Source organism: Ostrea edulis, chromosome 6 (assembly GCF_947568905.1).
Source record: "Ostrea edulis chromosome 6, xbOstEdul1.1, whole genome shotgun sequence".
In the NCBI taxonomy this organism is placed as follows: domain Eukaryota; kingdom Metazoa; phylum Mollusca; class Bivalvia; order Ostreida; family Ostreidae; genus Ostrea; species Ostrea edulis.
The window spans coordinates 46294803-46309832 of NC_079169.1; the positions used below are offsets into that span (position 1 = coordinate 46294803).

Sequence of the window (15030 nt, forward strand, 5' to 3'; positions counted from 1 at the left end):
TTACATAGTGTTTATGTGGAAAACACTTAAATAACATCTTTAATGCTATTGATACTAAATTGAAAATAAATAGATATTTAGGAAGAACAGGTAGTCCTTTACCAAAATTGTAACTTTGATAATCCCAGGGGTAGGGGTTTTGGTATCAGGATGGGGCCAAAATGGTCAGTTATTAAATGTGTGAACAATAAACATTTTTAACTTCTTGATAACTATTATTCCAATTCTTTTCAAATTTGGTATGAAACATATTTGGAACAAAGGGAAGTTCAACATAAATTGTAAATTTCAGGATTCCTGGGGTCTATGGGACAGGGCAAAAACTGCCCAAAAATGACAAATTTTCAAAAATCTTCTCAATGACCACACACATGTAAGAAAAACTAAATGCATAGTGATGTAGAGGAGGAGGCCTCTACCAAAATTGTAAATTTCATGATCCCTGGGGTAGGGGTTCTGACCTGAAGGCAGGGCCAAACTTGTTATATAGTAGTTATGTGTAAAACACTTGAATAACATCTTCTTTAGTGCTATTTATACTATATTGAAACTAAATAGATAGAGCAGGTAGTCTTTTACCAAAATTGTAAATTTGATTTTCCCCAGAGTAAGGGTTTTTACCCCAGGGTGGGGCCAAACTTTGTATATATAGTATTTTTGTGTAAGTTTGCTGATACTGTATAAAATCTAAATGCATACTTGGGAATAGCAGAAAAGGATATATAAAAAATGATGAATTTCAATCAAAACCCAGGGTTATGACTTAAGGATGAGTCCAAATTAGTCATATGTTTTGATGTTTTAATGTTAATACACCTATTATTTAAAGCCTTTCATCAGTGTATGCACTTTTGAGGGCAGTGAAGTTTTAAGAACACATCATTGTTTTATACTATTGCTGAACATTAGAATTTAGCTTAGATATTCAGAACAGGAAATTTTTTCTAGATTTCATAGCCCATGGAAGTAGTGATACCTTTGCACTAGTATTCAGGTGACCGATAAGGCCTGTGGGCCTCTTGTTAGTTCACCTGAGCTAAATTTTCTGATCGCCTGTTGTCTATCATCTGTCTGCCAACTTTTTAGCTCACCTGAGCCAAAGGCTCAAATAAGCTTTTCTGATAAAAATTTGTCGGCGGCGGCAGCATAGTTGTCGTAAACTTTCCACAATTTTATCTTCTTCTCCAGAACCACTGAGCCAATTTCAACCAAACTTGACACAACGCATCTTTGGGTGAAGGGCTTTCAAGTTTGTTCAAATGAAGGGCCATGCCCCCTATAAAGGGGAGATAATCACAAAAATAGGGTTGTGTCATTTAAAAGTCTCTCAAGAACCATTGGGCCAGAAGAGCTTGAATTTTACATGAAAGCTTCCTGTTATAGTTGAGAATCAAGTTTGTTAAAATCATGACCCCCGGGGTTAGGGTGGGGCAGCATTAGGGGATCAAAGTTTTACATACAAATATATTGGAAAAATATTTAAAAATCTTCTCAAGAACCACTGGGCCAGAAGAGGTGAAATTTATATGAAAGCTTCCTGATGTAGTGCAAGTTCAAGTTTGTTAAAATCATGACCCCCGGGCGTAGGATGGGGTCACACTAGGTGATCAAAGTTTTACATACAAATATAGAGAGAAAATCATCTCAAGAACCACTGGGATATGAAAGTGCAAATTTATATGAAAGTTTCCTGACATAGTGCAGATTCAATTTTGTTCAAATCATGGCCCCCGGGGGTAGGATGGGGCCACAATAGGGGATCAAAGTTTTACATACAAATATAAAATCTCAAGAACCGCTGGGCCAGAAAAGTTTACATCTACATAAAAGCTTTACATAGTGCAGATTCAGATGTGTTAAGATCATGGCCCCTAGTGGTAGGATGGGGCACAATGGGGGATAAAAGTGTTACAATTATATAGGGAAAATCTCAAGAACCACTTGGCCAGAAAAGTTTACATTTACATGAAAGCTTCCTGACATAGTGCAGATTCAAGTTTGTTAATATCATGGAGCCCCAGCAGTAGGGTGTGGCCACAATTGGAGATCAAAGTTTTACATATAAGTATATAGGGAAAATCATTAAAATTCTTCTAAAGAATCACGGAGCCATGAAAGTTAATTAACATTTACATGAAAGCTTCCTGACATAGTGCAGAGATTCAAGTTTGTTAAAATCATGAAGGGAGTGGGGGGAGGGGGGGGGGGCATTAGGGGATCAAAGTTTTACATACAAATATATAAAGAAAATCTTTATAAATTTTCTTCTCAAAAACCATTAGGCCAGAGAAGTTTACATGTATATGAAAGCTTTCTGACATAGTGCACTTTCGATTTTGTAAAAATAATTACTAGGATTATATGTGTTATAAGTGTTTATATTTCCAAAATATTTACTACAGAAATGTGTATATTGTGTGTTTATTGAAGAGTAACAGACTGTGGCACATTTTGAATTTTTCAAGACTGATGGAGATAGACAATGCTCAAAGTTGGACACAGATTGATTTTGGGCATTAAAGGTTTCATTGTTTAGGTCAGATCTTAATTCAGCGTGCATTTTCTTTACAATATTTACATCCGATGATGATGGCAAATATGACAACAGTGATTAGATGACTTTTGTGCTAAAGTATTTTTACATAATTTTGCGTTTTGGCATGTTTTGTCAGATCATTTTTATATGTACATATATTAGTAACTCACAAGTGGTCATCTCTAAAGCTTACAGAGGGTAGAAACTGACTATTCAGAACGACTTATGAGGGTGATCGGTGGGAAAACAGCATATTTTGGATAAATCGTTGTTTCTGTATAAAAATAATTTCTTTCTAGAAGGAGGGTATGTACCTAAGATCTATACAAGCTATCCACACTTCAGGTGCCTGTGATATGAATAATGTAAATGAGAAATCTGATTAAAATCAGATCCTCGTAGCGACAAGATGAAGAAAGAGGAGCGGATCGAGGATCTGGTTTTAATCAGATTGGTAAATGAGTAGTTATCATTACAAAGTATATTTTACCAACAACAAAATAAAGTGCACCGCCACGGCACATGATACGCCCGTCACATATTGTTAACAGTATAGACTGTACCCATTAAAACATTTTTTTTTATATCACCTTAATTAAATGTCACAGTGATCTTAAAGTAGGATGCGACACACCTTCTAACTAAGATGCATTAGTTGACTAATTTTGGTGATTCTAGGTCTAATAGTTTTCAAGTTATGAGCCGGACAAGGTTTTGCCATATATGGCCATATCTTCTTAATGAAAAGTCACAGTGACCTGGTTTTAATGTGCGACACACCTTCTACCCAAGATGTATCTACAGACAAAGTTTGATGATTCTAGGCCTTGTAGTATTTAAGTTACGGGTCGGACACGAAAAGGCTAACAGACGGACGGACAGACGGATATCTTCTTAATGAAAAGTCACAGTGACCTGGTTTTAATGTGCGACACACCTTCTACCCAAGATGTATCTACAGACAAAGTTTGATGATTCTAGGCCTTGTAGTATTTAAGTTACGGGTCGGACACGAAAAAGCTAACAGACGGACAGACGGACGGACATGAACGCCATACCATAATACGTCCCGTCTTAAGATGGGCGTATAAAAAGAGTGATAGCTATAATTTGATTAATCCTTACATATAAATCAGTAAGTAAACAAGCGTTTGTACAACTAGGCCTGAAGTGACATGCATATCTAAATTGCAGAATTGAGAAAGATTCTATTCTTTGCATAGTGTCTAAGATATTGGTAAACTTTTGCATGTTCCAAAAAGATGGCGAAATTAAAGATCATAACTACAAAATCACTAAACGTTCTTCAGAATGTTCACAAACACATTGGATACGATATAGTAATTACAAAATAATTCCCTGTGCTCATTTGCCTAAACTGGTACCCTGTTGACTTCGCATCTCTTGTGTTTGTGAGTAGCCACCAATCAGCGGGGTACCAGTTTCATATATTGTCCTCCAGACAAACATTTTATAAAGAGCTACAACGTCAAAATAGCACCTTGTTACCATTTTTGAGATAAAAGATAGACCCTATGCCTTTAAGAGATAGTGATTGGGTTTTCGTGTATGTTGTAGGATAATTATTAACCTCCGAGGTTGAGAAATGTTGATTTCAAACAACATTTCGAGACAAGGAGGTTATTCTGTAACATATACGAACACAAGAACTTTATTTCTGTTCTACTACGGCTCAGAAACATACAGCCGATCGTTTTCACATATAACTACGAATTAGGTCACTTTGACGTCATGGTAGTTTCCGAAACGGCCTACATAGTTTTTTGCTGAAGAAAAAGATGAGATGATAGCGGTATTCTAAATTTATTTTCAAAAACAAAAAAAAATTCAAGTATTTAGTTTGATGTTAAAGGATTATATCAATTGCTATGAATAAAATTCAAGAATTTTAACCGTGTCGATCTGTGCATACATCGCCATGTTTACATGTGTATCGCTTTCGAAATTCAGACGATTCATTGGTTTAAATGCTGAATGACAAATGTTCTTCAGTCTTTTATGAATTTGTTTTACAACATTTCTATGATTATAAAATTGAATTATAAGTCATCGACTTTATTGTTGCATTAGCAAAACTCAAAGTGCAAACGAGATGTGTATCAATTTTCTCATAATCAGTTAACACGTATGAAGGTATATATCGTAGAATGATGACCATGGCATCCCTTTGATCTTTGCAATACCCATGGTAGAATTCAAAATCAACAATTTCAGATAGACAGAATCTGGTATCAGATAATCCAGGAAAGTCAATCCACACTCCGTGAATTTAACAGTATCAGAACGCTGATCATTGATGGAGTGTTATAAATTATGGAATCCTGTTTCTGTCGTGCATTCCAATGAATTATCGCCGCGATGATGCGTCGTAATTCATCATCGCCATGTTATCTCCATTGTACTGTCACGGCGATGATATGATGGAATGCATGACGGTATCGGGATTCCGTAGTGTAACGTTTCTGTGAGATGCATGACGGTATCGGGATTCCGTAGTGTAACGTTTCTGTGAGATGCATGACGGTATCGGTATTCCGTAGAGTAACGTTTCTGTGAGATGCATTCCGTAGTGTGACGTTTCTGTGAGATGCATGACGGTATCGGGATTCTGTAGTGTAACGTTTCTGTGAGATGCATGACGGTATCGGGATTCCGTAGTGTAACGTTTCTGTGAGATGCATGACGGTATCGGTATTCCGTAGAGTAACGTTTCTGTGAGATGCATTCCGTAGTGTGACGTTTCTGTGAGATGCATGACGGTATCGGGATTCTGTAGTGTAACGTTTCTGTGAGATGCATGACGGTATCGGGATTCCGTAGTGTAACGTTTCTGTGAGATGCATGACGGTATCGGTATTCCGTAGAGTAACGTTTCTGTGAGATGCATTCCGTAGTGTGACGTTTCTGTGAGATGCATGACGGTATCGGGATTCTGTAGTGTAACGTTTCTGTGAGATGCATGACGGTATCGGGATTCTGTAGTGTAACGTTTCTGTGAGATGCATGACGGTATCGGTATTCCGTAGAGTAACGTCTCTGTGAGATGCATTCCGTAGTGTGACGTTTCTGTGAGATGCATGACGGTATCGGGATTCCGTAGAGTAACGTTTCTGTGAGATGCATTCCGTAGTGTGACGTTTCTGTGAGATGCATGACGGTATCGGGATTCCGTAGTGTAACGTCTCTGTGAGATGCATGGCAATATCGGGATTCCGTAGTGTGACGTTTCTGTGACGACCGGCGGAGGGGATATTGTTCAACCGCGTCTATGATTTTCATCTAATGCAGTACAAGACATCAAAGCACTTGTTTCCTCCATTTCTTTGAACAGATACCCAGACAAACATATGCATTTATTTAGATTGATACCATTTGGTTTTTGCAAATACGGACATATCTAAAAGATTGACTGTTTTCAATTTTCATTTAATTTTATTTCAATTAAACAGAAGTATATGCCATGTATACGGAAAGTTAGATAGACAGTTCCAATCTTTATATTTTATTGACAGGAAGGGTCGGTCAATTTCCAGATTTACGTGTAGTCGTCATCGCTAATGCATTCGTCATTTACTTCTTTCCTAAAACAAAAGAAAAAAGCTAAGTTAACACACAGGCACCTGAAGTGTGGATAGATTGTATAGATCTTATGTACATACCCCCCCCCTTTTTTTTCTATAATGTTTTTTTTTATACAGAACCAATAATTTATCCAAAATATGTTATTTCCCCACCGATCACCCTTATAAGTCGTTCTGAATAGTCAGTTTCAACCTTCTGTAAGCTTTAGAGATGACCACTTGTGAGATACATACACAATGTACATGTATTAGAATCTTATTATATATATATATATATATATATATATATATATATATATGCATATATAAAGTCATGCCATGAATTATAAGTTATCGACTTTATTGTTGCATAATAAATTTGTATGAAGAATTTATTGAATATGCATATATATATATATATATATATATATATATATATATATATAACTGTCTGAAGAGGCATTAAAGCCGAAAGCGCTAACAGTGAAATGTTATTCGAGTTTTGTGTTTCTTGACTTTTATTATTGGATATATATATATATATATATATATTTATTGAATATTGCATATATATACATATATCCAAAATTGAAATAGAGTCTCAGTAATCGGATACTAATATTTAGAAAATATGAAAAGAAAACACAGAAATCCTCCGTAAAGCTTTAGCGCTTTCATTACATCTTCAGAAGCTTTACAAAAATTCCTTTAAAAAAATACCCTCACTGGTTATTATAACAGAACTTACACATGTAATAACCAGTGGCCTAGGGTATTTTTTTTAATGGGCTTATTTTGAATTATTTTGGACTTTATGGGTATGCAAGACGTTGTTGACATGCATTAGAAATATTTTCAACAAAAAATTAATGAAATCAACTAATGTAGCTTATTCGGAGGGGGGCTGAACCCGAGCACCTGCGAGATCATCAAAGATGTGCATGTGGTAGATCTTACGAATAAATAGGTTGATGCCTTCCTGGCAAGCAGTTAATTACACTAATGCGAAGGGGAGATGTGAAAAACGGTTATTTTTCGAAATTCCCGACTCAACCAAGTCATTTGAAAAGAAAAGACTACGTAAACTGTGGATCCATCATTTGCGTAATGACAAGATGAGGTTCGAGACATTTGTATGAAGAACGTGTACCGTCTGCCTGGTCTGCGACTCGACTGAACGTCTTCTTTTCTCAATTTCTTCTTGCGAAAGAACGGGCTCAAATCTATACGGCTCCAAACTTAACTGTTCGTGACTTGTCATGTTTACAGTGCTGCTGATGAAATAAACCGGAATAGACGGTGTGACGTCATTAATTAAACTTCGATGGCCACTCTCTTAGCGGCGGGTAATTTAAAATACATGATAGATTAATATTAATTTAATTGTTAAGCAAGAATTTTTGTAGTTAAAGACTGTCAATTACGATATCAGTAAGTGAAACTTTATTCATAAAAGCAACTATGTGGTTAGGGTTGCCTTTCCCTTTAACAATTCTATCGATCTATATAAATTATTAAATGAAAACAAGCAAATATTAAATGTAAATAATGATTAATTATGCAAAATGAAATAAACATGACCATTTGAGGACCCCCACCCCACCCCCCAATATAACAACACACGTCTGCTTCTGCCACAGGGGGTAGATATATCACTCTGATCAATCATATAACGGCTTGTTGATAGAAATTCAGAGGCCTGTGTCTTCTGCAATTCCGGGCTGAGAGTTAAATGTATTCAACCGGGGATGACAATAGTCCAGTTTGCACCTTGCCACAACTTCCTTCATGTCACGAACCCAAATACCAGATACACCGCACACTGCCTCAGAGATACTGCAATATCGTAGCCCTTTAAAACGACTATGGTTTCGAACTCCGGCATAATATGTTCTTCCATAATCCTGACAGGCACGGTAAATATCAAAATCATAAAAAAGCTAGGAAAACGTCAGATATTTCGGACTATAAATATGTTTATGAGTGGGCACCGAAACGAGGCTTCCGTGCGACGTTACAACAGCCTTAGGAATTCACTGATAAAACTAGGAAAACCCTCTGTAACACTCACTTGTCCACCTGGAAGCCGTGATAACCCTCAAGAGAACCCTACCTGGCATCCCACATTTTGATTATGCACGTTTCCCACGCTTTCCGTGAGTACCGACATCGAACTTTGCACTTAATTCCAGTTCCACTCAACAAGATTCCTGCAATTTTCTCTCAGCAGGACTTATCTCTAACTCATCCTTTTAAAACTGCATTCTTCAGTCCACAAGGAACCCGTTTGCTCAACAGTAAACAACAGTTCGTGGAAGTCCCCATCAGGCCTAACGGATTTAGGTTGTTTTTTTTAAAGGTTGAGTATTAAACAAACTACTTCGCCCATCTCGGAATGACATAGAATGTAGTCCAAGAATAACTCGTTAATTCAAATCAAATCTAATAATGTTTCATCATATAAACGCAATGATTTAAAATATTAAATGATAAGGAATGAATTTATTTTTTTTGTTGGATGGAGGAATTCCACGAAAAAAAAAAAAAGAGACGGAAAACATTTGCATCATGCGCTACGCCCAATGATGCAGTTTTCTGTCTTTTTTTCGTGGAATTCCTCCATCCAACGAAAAAATAATGTATTCATTCCTTGAAAACTCGCGTCCCAAACTAGGTCTTGCACTCTAGCTGTAAAGAAAGATGGCGATGGCCGACCAGTAATACACATGTAGTTTCATAGGTTCAGATAGTAGTCCGTTTCGATGTTTTTAATTATCCAATCCTATGAGAAAACAATTATTGACTACGATGTTTTAGGTATCCTCGTAGTGCAATATTGAATATGCTTTTCGGGCTCGGTAAATACTGTACTTCTCAGTTAGCAAAAGCACTGTACATGTACGGATCGTTAAAATATGTCAATAATTGTATAATATACATGACTGTTTAGATTGGATATGAAATTCCAAAATATAACATTTTCCTACATTTAAGTACTACGATTATTCTTCATCTATCGGACTTGAATTTAAATGTACAGGCTACATGTGTTATCCACAGAATCTCATATATATAGTGCTTATAGTTAATTCTCACCACACTTTGGGACCCCGCATGATTCAATGTAGTGGGTCCCAGTCTGCATGTAACAGACTGGCTCCGTGAACCCGTAGGCCGCGAAATAGTTTCTACAGTAGTTGTTGCCGGGGAGGAAAGAGTAGACGTCAGACCAGTTCAGGCAGGTTTTACCACTCACTGTTGTACTGGCAGTGCCCTGGTAGTCAGAACCATCCCCGGTAAAACAATCCTCGTCTGAAAGGTATTTCTAAGATTATATATATTAATTGCATTTATTCTTTAGTAAAATTTAATGACATCCGTGTGCATTTAGGTGAACCCACCAAACCAACTTGATCGCAAGTGTATTTACTATAATCAAGATTATTTGATACATATCAAATAGTCCACAATTAATTAAGATTGGCTAATACACTTCGTACTGTTTACGAACTAAACCTGGTTCGAACTATCTTGCCTCATAGACAATTCCGCCTAACGGGGAACGAGTTAACTTCTCATTCTGCTCAAACCTTAGATTGAACACTTTGTGAAAGAGCCAATTCTTTTATTAACAAGAAACATTGGTGCACGCACCAAAGTTATGGGCCGAACAAATTTCCAAGAGAGTATCATTGTTTCCATAAACTAAAACTGTCTCGTAAACATATTGATTGGACAAGTGTCCAAATTCGACCCATTAACATACAAAATGAACAGTAATCTGTTACTCCTTAAAGATCTGTGAACTACGTGTATGTCCAGTAGGCAAAGGTTCTCCAGTGGACTTTTTTAAAGAGCAGTCTGAACCTTAACCTTAAACCATTGTGACCTCAGAATAATGTGTTTATATGCTGCTTTACGTCTCATTCTCGAATTTTTCACTCTTATAGAGACGTCACCTTCGGGCGAATTGAGCAGTGAGGGTTCTTTATCGTGCTAACGCCTATCGTGACACAGGACCATGGCTTACAAGCCTCATCTGAATGACCTAAAAATAATAGATATGGGTTATTCTGCTCCTTGGATGTTATAAGTTTGATGAATATTTACAATATTCATTATTGGAAAATATTGAGCTTTTATCACTTGAATATATTAAGCAAACATTTTCTAATGTGCAAAATAATTCAACCAATGACTGTTGCATGAATACTGCATTAATTTAATTTCACACTTTCCATATTAAAACTGTGACATTTAATTTGGGTTATCCAAATATCATAACCTTTCGCTATGAAATAAATCAGATTTATTCAAGATTGAAAATTTTATTGGCACAACCTGTGACAATATTTAACAAAATAGTATAATGCAATAATCAAAACATTCTTTAGCACCCTTGGAATTATGCATTTTTCAAAACAAAACAAAAATGACGCCACCTCTATAAATAGGTCAGCAGATAAGCGCACGTGACCTGTGTGTTACACACAAAAAACAACAAAAACAAAAAAAAACAAAACAAAAACAAATGCTTAAAAAACACCACCGAATTACTTTACATACAAAATGAAAACGTATCATGATAATCAGTAATCCAACTTAAAAAAAAAAATACACACTCATCCCGCAGAAACTCATACGCTTCTCAAATTCTTATTTCATAGAATGGGCCGGCTCGTGCCGGCCCATAATCACCTTAAGTTCCATATTTGAAGAACCTTAATTTTTTTTTATTGAAGCAGTCGAAGATGTTGTTAAGATTGGGAATGAAAAAGTGTCCCATGATTTATGAAATGGAAACAACTCCAAATACTATCATTATCATGGGAAATAAGCTGTTTGATAAAATGAATCTCATTAAATTATGACGCTTTGGTTAACATCAATAAATTGCTTCCTGTTTTCTCTGTCTAAGTAATACTTTTACGCATGTGTATTTGAAATTCTGTAGACACATCAGTTATATACTAATGGTTTTACTTACGGTTTAAAAGATGTATATTTCCTTACTTATTTATAAATATGTATGCACCGTGAATACAAAATAAAACTGTCTACAGCATTTATTGAGTTTAAACATAGTTGACAATTAGGAGGCGGCATAGCGACCATAGTTACCCTGACTTAGATAAAATACAGCACATTTAGCTTCAGAGATGATTTGAAGCTGAAAACACCAAATTGTTGGGTGTTTTTTTCTAATTAAATCAACTGTGCTTTTAATTTGCATGGTAACAAGATGATATTAGAACACCAGTTATGTAAAGCTGTTATATGGTTTGGAATATGTATCTTTCTCTCATTTTACAACAATTCGATAAGTCATCTGAAATATGTGAATCATTCATTATGGCAGATTGATAAGAAAATAGTGACCCTGAACATAGTTGATGCTTTCATGATGTGTTTCTAAGAAATTCATGTGTTCGGTAATTTTCAATTACTCTTGCATTTCCTACCATAAGGTACTCCCAAAATATTGTTATAGAATTTTGTAAAAGAATTTTTATATTGTCAAAATCCAAATTTACGTATCTCAAGACTTTCCCATGAGACCACTTTTATTTTGGCATTATTCACCAAAATGTACTTGAAAATTCAATAGAAAAACATCCAAAAAATGAAATTCTTCAAAAACAATTTTTTTGTTAATGCATACCATGTATTAATGACCGATATACATTGTTGTTTGATTAAATAATAGAAAATCCCACGTAAGAACAGCAAAACCCTATTTCATTTATTTGCATCCAAAATCTTGGGTATCCTATGACCTTAAAATATACAACACTTTTAACATTTAGGGAATTGTTATTAAGATTGTGAATACATGTTTAGATTCCGTATCACTTTATACGAACATATTGTGAAAGCTGTATTTGTACAGATTTACTAAAAATATATTTAAAGATATACTTTTAAATTATGTAAGCATATACTACTATCAAGAAAGAAAAAAAAACCTGTCGGCTCAATCATCCACATGAACTGAATTGACTACAGTTTTGTTTGTTTTAAATTCTCGAACACGTTCATGTATAAGCAATGTTACAATAATGTACCGTTGCGTTAATCATATAGATTATAATCTAAAGATATAATATAAATGATGTTGATAGCAAAGTAGACAGGATATTTGTGGTGGATCTGCAACAATTAGCAATCGTTATATTTTCAATAAAGATATTAAAATTAGAGTATCTCTAAATCACCAGTGTGTACCTGATTTACCAGTGTTCGTGTCAGAATCGTTACCATCACTATCTTCGATACAGAGATTGTTTGAACATGAGTATCCATTTGGACAAGTTGTACACGGAGTTCCGGACATGTAGGGTGGTTGGCCAGCGTAATTTCCACTACATCAAATATAAAAAGAATCAATTTGAAATGTTCAGTCAATTACATTGATGAGAGAGAGAGAGAGAGAGAGAGAGAGAGATGTTCCATCCCACTTACCCTTCTCCATAATTGCAAACAACAATTGTCCCACCGTTGAAAGAGGAGGACAAGCCAGTGAATGCCAGACAAGTGCTTGAACCACATCCAACGTACTCAGAGCTTGCCCAGGCCACCTTGAATTGTATATTGATATTAACCACAGGTTAAGGAACATCGATAAATCGTGTCAGAATTATATGCTACTTTTATAACTAAATTATCTTTTATTGACTACTTTGAAGTGTACCCACCTGGGTATAATGTCCACACACTCCGGAGCAGATGGAAGTGCTGTAATCATACTCCGTCTTTTCACTGTTCCAGGACTCCACAGCAGAGCTAGGATCTGCAGAACCTTACAAGATCGAGTTTCAATATTAGATTAGTTTTAATGTTAATATTATGATATTAGATTTAGCCTTTTAAGGTTTTGAAGAAATCAATAATTATATTAAAATATGATTATTGAATTTAAAAAAGGACGTCAACTGAAGGTGCAATAATTACCAAGGTATCTTGGTACATATATTAAAATCGCTTAGTGAAGGTTTGGTATAGTATATGTCTATACTTGCATATTGAAAGTTCAATACATGCAGTTAGTAAATCTTACTGGCGGACGTTGCGTACAGATTCTCGCCAACATATGTGAATTGCGATGTCAGAGTCTTCGTTTCAGAGGTTCTGGAGGGATTGTGTTTCCAGATGCATTTCTTAGCGTAATTTTGTGCAACTTGCGCCAATTCATTACTCCATTTCTGTCATGGGAAAATATTTTGTTCAATCTAAACAATATTTTGTATGAACGTGCAAAAAAGTGCAACCAGTTACAAAATTTCACTTACATTTTAACCAGGGTAGTAGACACAAAATACATGTATCATTGAAATGTATTGATCACTGGTAAATACAATGCGTTACACAAAAAATACCGACGATTTTCTTTTTCGTGTGAATAAATTGATATGAACTCTGGCTTGTTTTTTTTCTATGATTTACCATTTTCTTCATGTTTCCAGCTGTCGGACTGACGCGAGACCGCGCTGCATTATGGGCATTCAGATACTCTTCCTTTTCAGTGGTACTCTGGCGTCGTTTGCGGAGGATCTTGGAGACCATAACTTTCCCCTTTGGATTGGATATCTGAAAGTGAGAGGAGTTTTCAAGGTTTTGTCCCTTTTCCTATAACATTTACAATGTTTAAATTGAAAAGCACAACATATACCTTGATTAAGCAATGAACAGACATATTCATAAATAGTAACTAAGTACAGCTACATGCATAAGTAACAGTATAATGGTACATTGGTTTAAGATGAGATCGAATATTGACAGTTTTATCAGAAGTTACAGCACATGATCTGGACATTTTACCTCGAGGTCTACACCACGCAAGATTCTCGTATTAACCCCTGACTGTTCAGTATTCTTGATTGCAAAAGACATCCTGTGATCGGCTAACCCCTTGGTATCACTCACACCAAATGACAGAACCAAGATAACAGCGATGAAATGCATGGCCACCTTTGTATCGTATTCCAATAGAAATAATTAAGAGTTTCTTTATACATGTGTATATATATACTTGTAGCACTTGATTTGCAATATGTTTGCTAGCCGTGTCAAAATTTATTTGACATTTACAGATAATACCTCTTATTAAAATGTTCGATAATTTGTTGTCAGAATGATTATATATTATTGTAACAGAAAACCAACAGCGGTTAATGCAAATATTTGAAAATATCGTATTGTGTAGTGCATCTGCAGAGACAATGATGTACGTATGATCAGCTGTCTTTATAAAGTACAAAGAGGCGACAGGTGAAGATGCTATTTAAAGCCAGTGTTGAAAGTAATTACGTCATCTCTTCGAACACGGCCTCTAACAAATAAATGTATTCAGCTTCCCCACACTTCATCGTGGAACTTCTCATGAGTATTATTTATTTTAATCATTAAACATGCATGCTCATGTGAAACTAGTGGCGAGGGGAGGGGGGGGGGGGGTCCGGATCCCTTGGAATTTGTAAAGTATATACCATCATGATTTATAATATTAAAGAATAATAACTATTACATTTGTGTTCTAAGTTAATTACCGGTGATTTATGTAACAATTTATTTCATTCTTGATGGTTAGTTACAGGTTAGGAGTCGACATTTCATATTTACGCCTTTTACTATATTTTGTCTACAACAAACTTCTAGACAATGTAAACTTTGTCAGACGGTATCATATGTTACTGCCTTATCATAAAGTAGTTTAATTGGACTGTCCCTATACTTTGTTCAATGACTGGTAAGAAACTGTATGTACTCAGGGAAAACGAATATTATTTCAATGCTACAAGTCCCTTTGGCAAAATCGGACACATGGCACGCTACCATTTTTTTAAATTTTTTTTTTACGATAGATATATTTACATGTACATGCAAAGACCGATAGATATTACAAACAATGTTTAG

At 35.5% G+C, this 15030-nt stretch overlaps 1 protein-coding gene across 1 annotated transcript; it reads right to left on the reverse strand.

The window, feature by feature from the left end:
- Window positions 1-5972: 5972 nt before the first annotated feature.
- LOC125683646 (GLIPR1-like protein 1) lies at window positions 5973-14071 on the reverse strand. The gene is made up of 8 exons (XM_048925019.2): window positions 13936-14071; window positions 13561-13704; window positions 13175-13319; window positions 12813-12916; window positions 12580-12695; window positions 12343-12479; window positions 9214-9429; window positions 5973-6138 (listed from the first exon to the last, which is right to left on the reverse strand). The coding sequence occupies exons 1-8, from the start codon at window positions 14005-14007 to the stop codon at window positions 6128-6130; spliced, it is 945 nt and encodes a 314-aa protein (XP_048780976.2). The 5' UTR covers window positions 14008-14071; the 3' UTR covers window positions 5973-6127.
- Window positions 14072-15030: the final 959 nt, after the last annotated feature.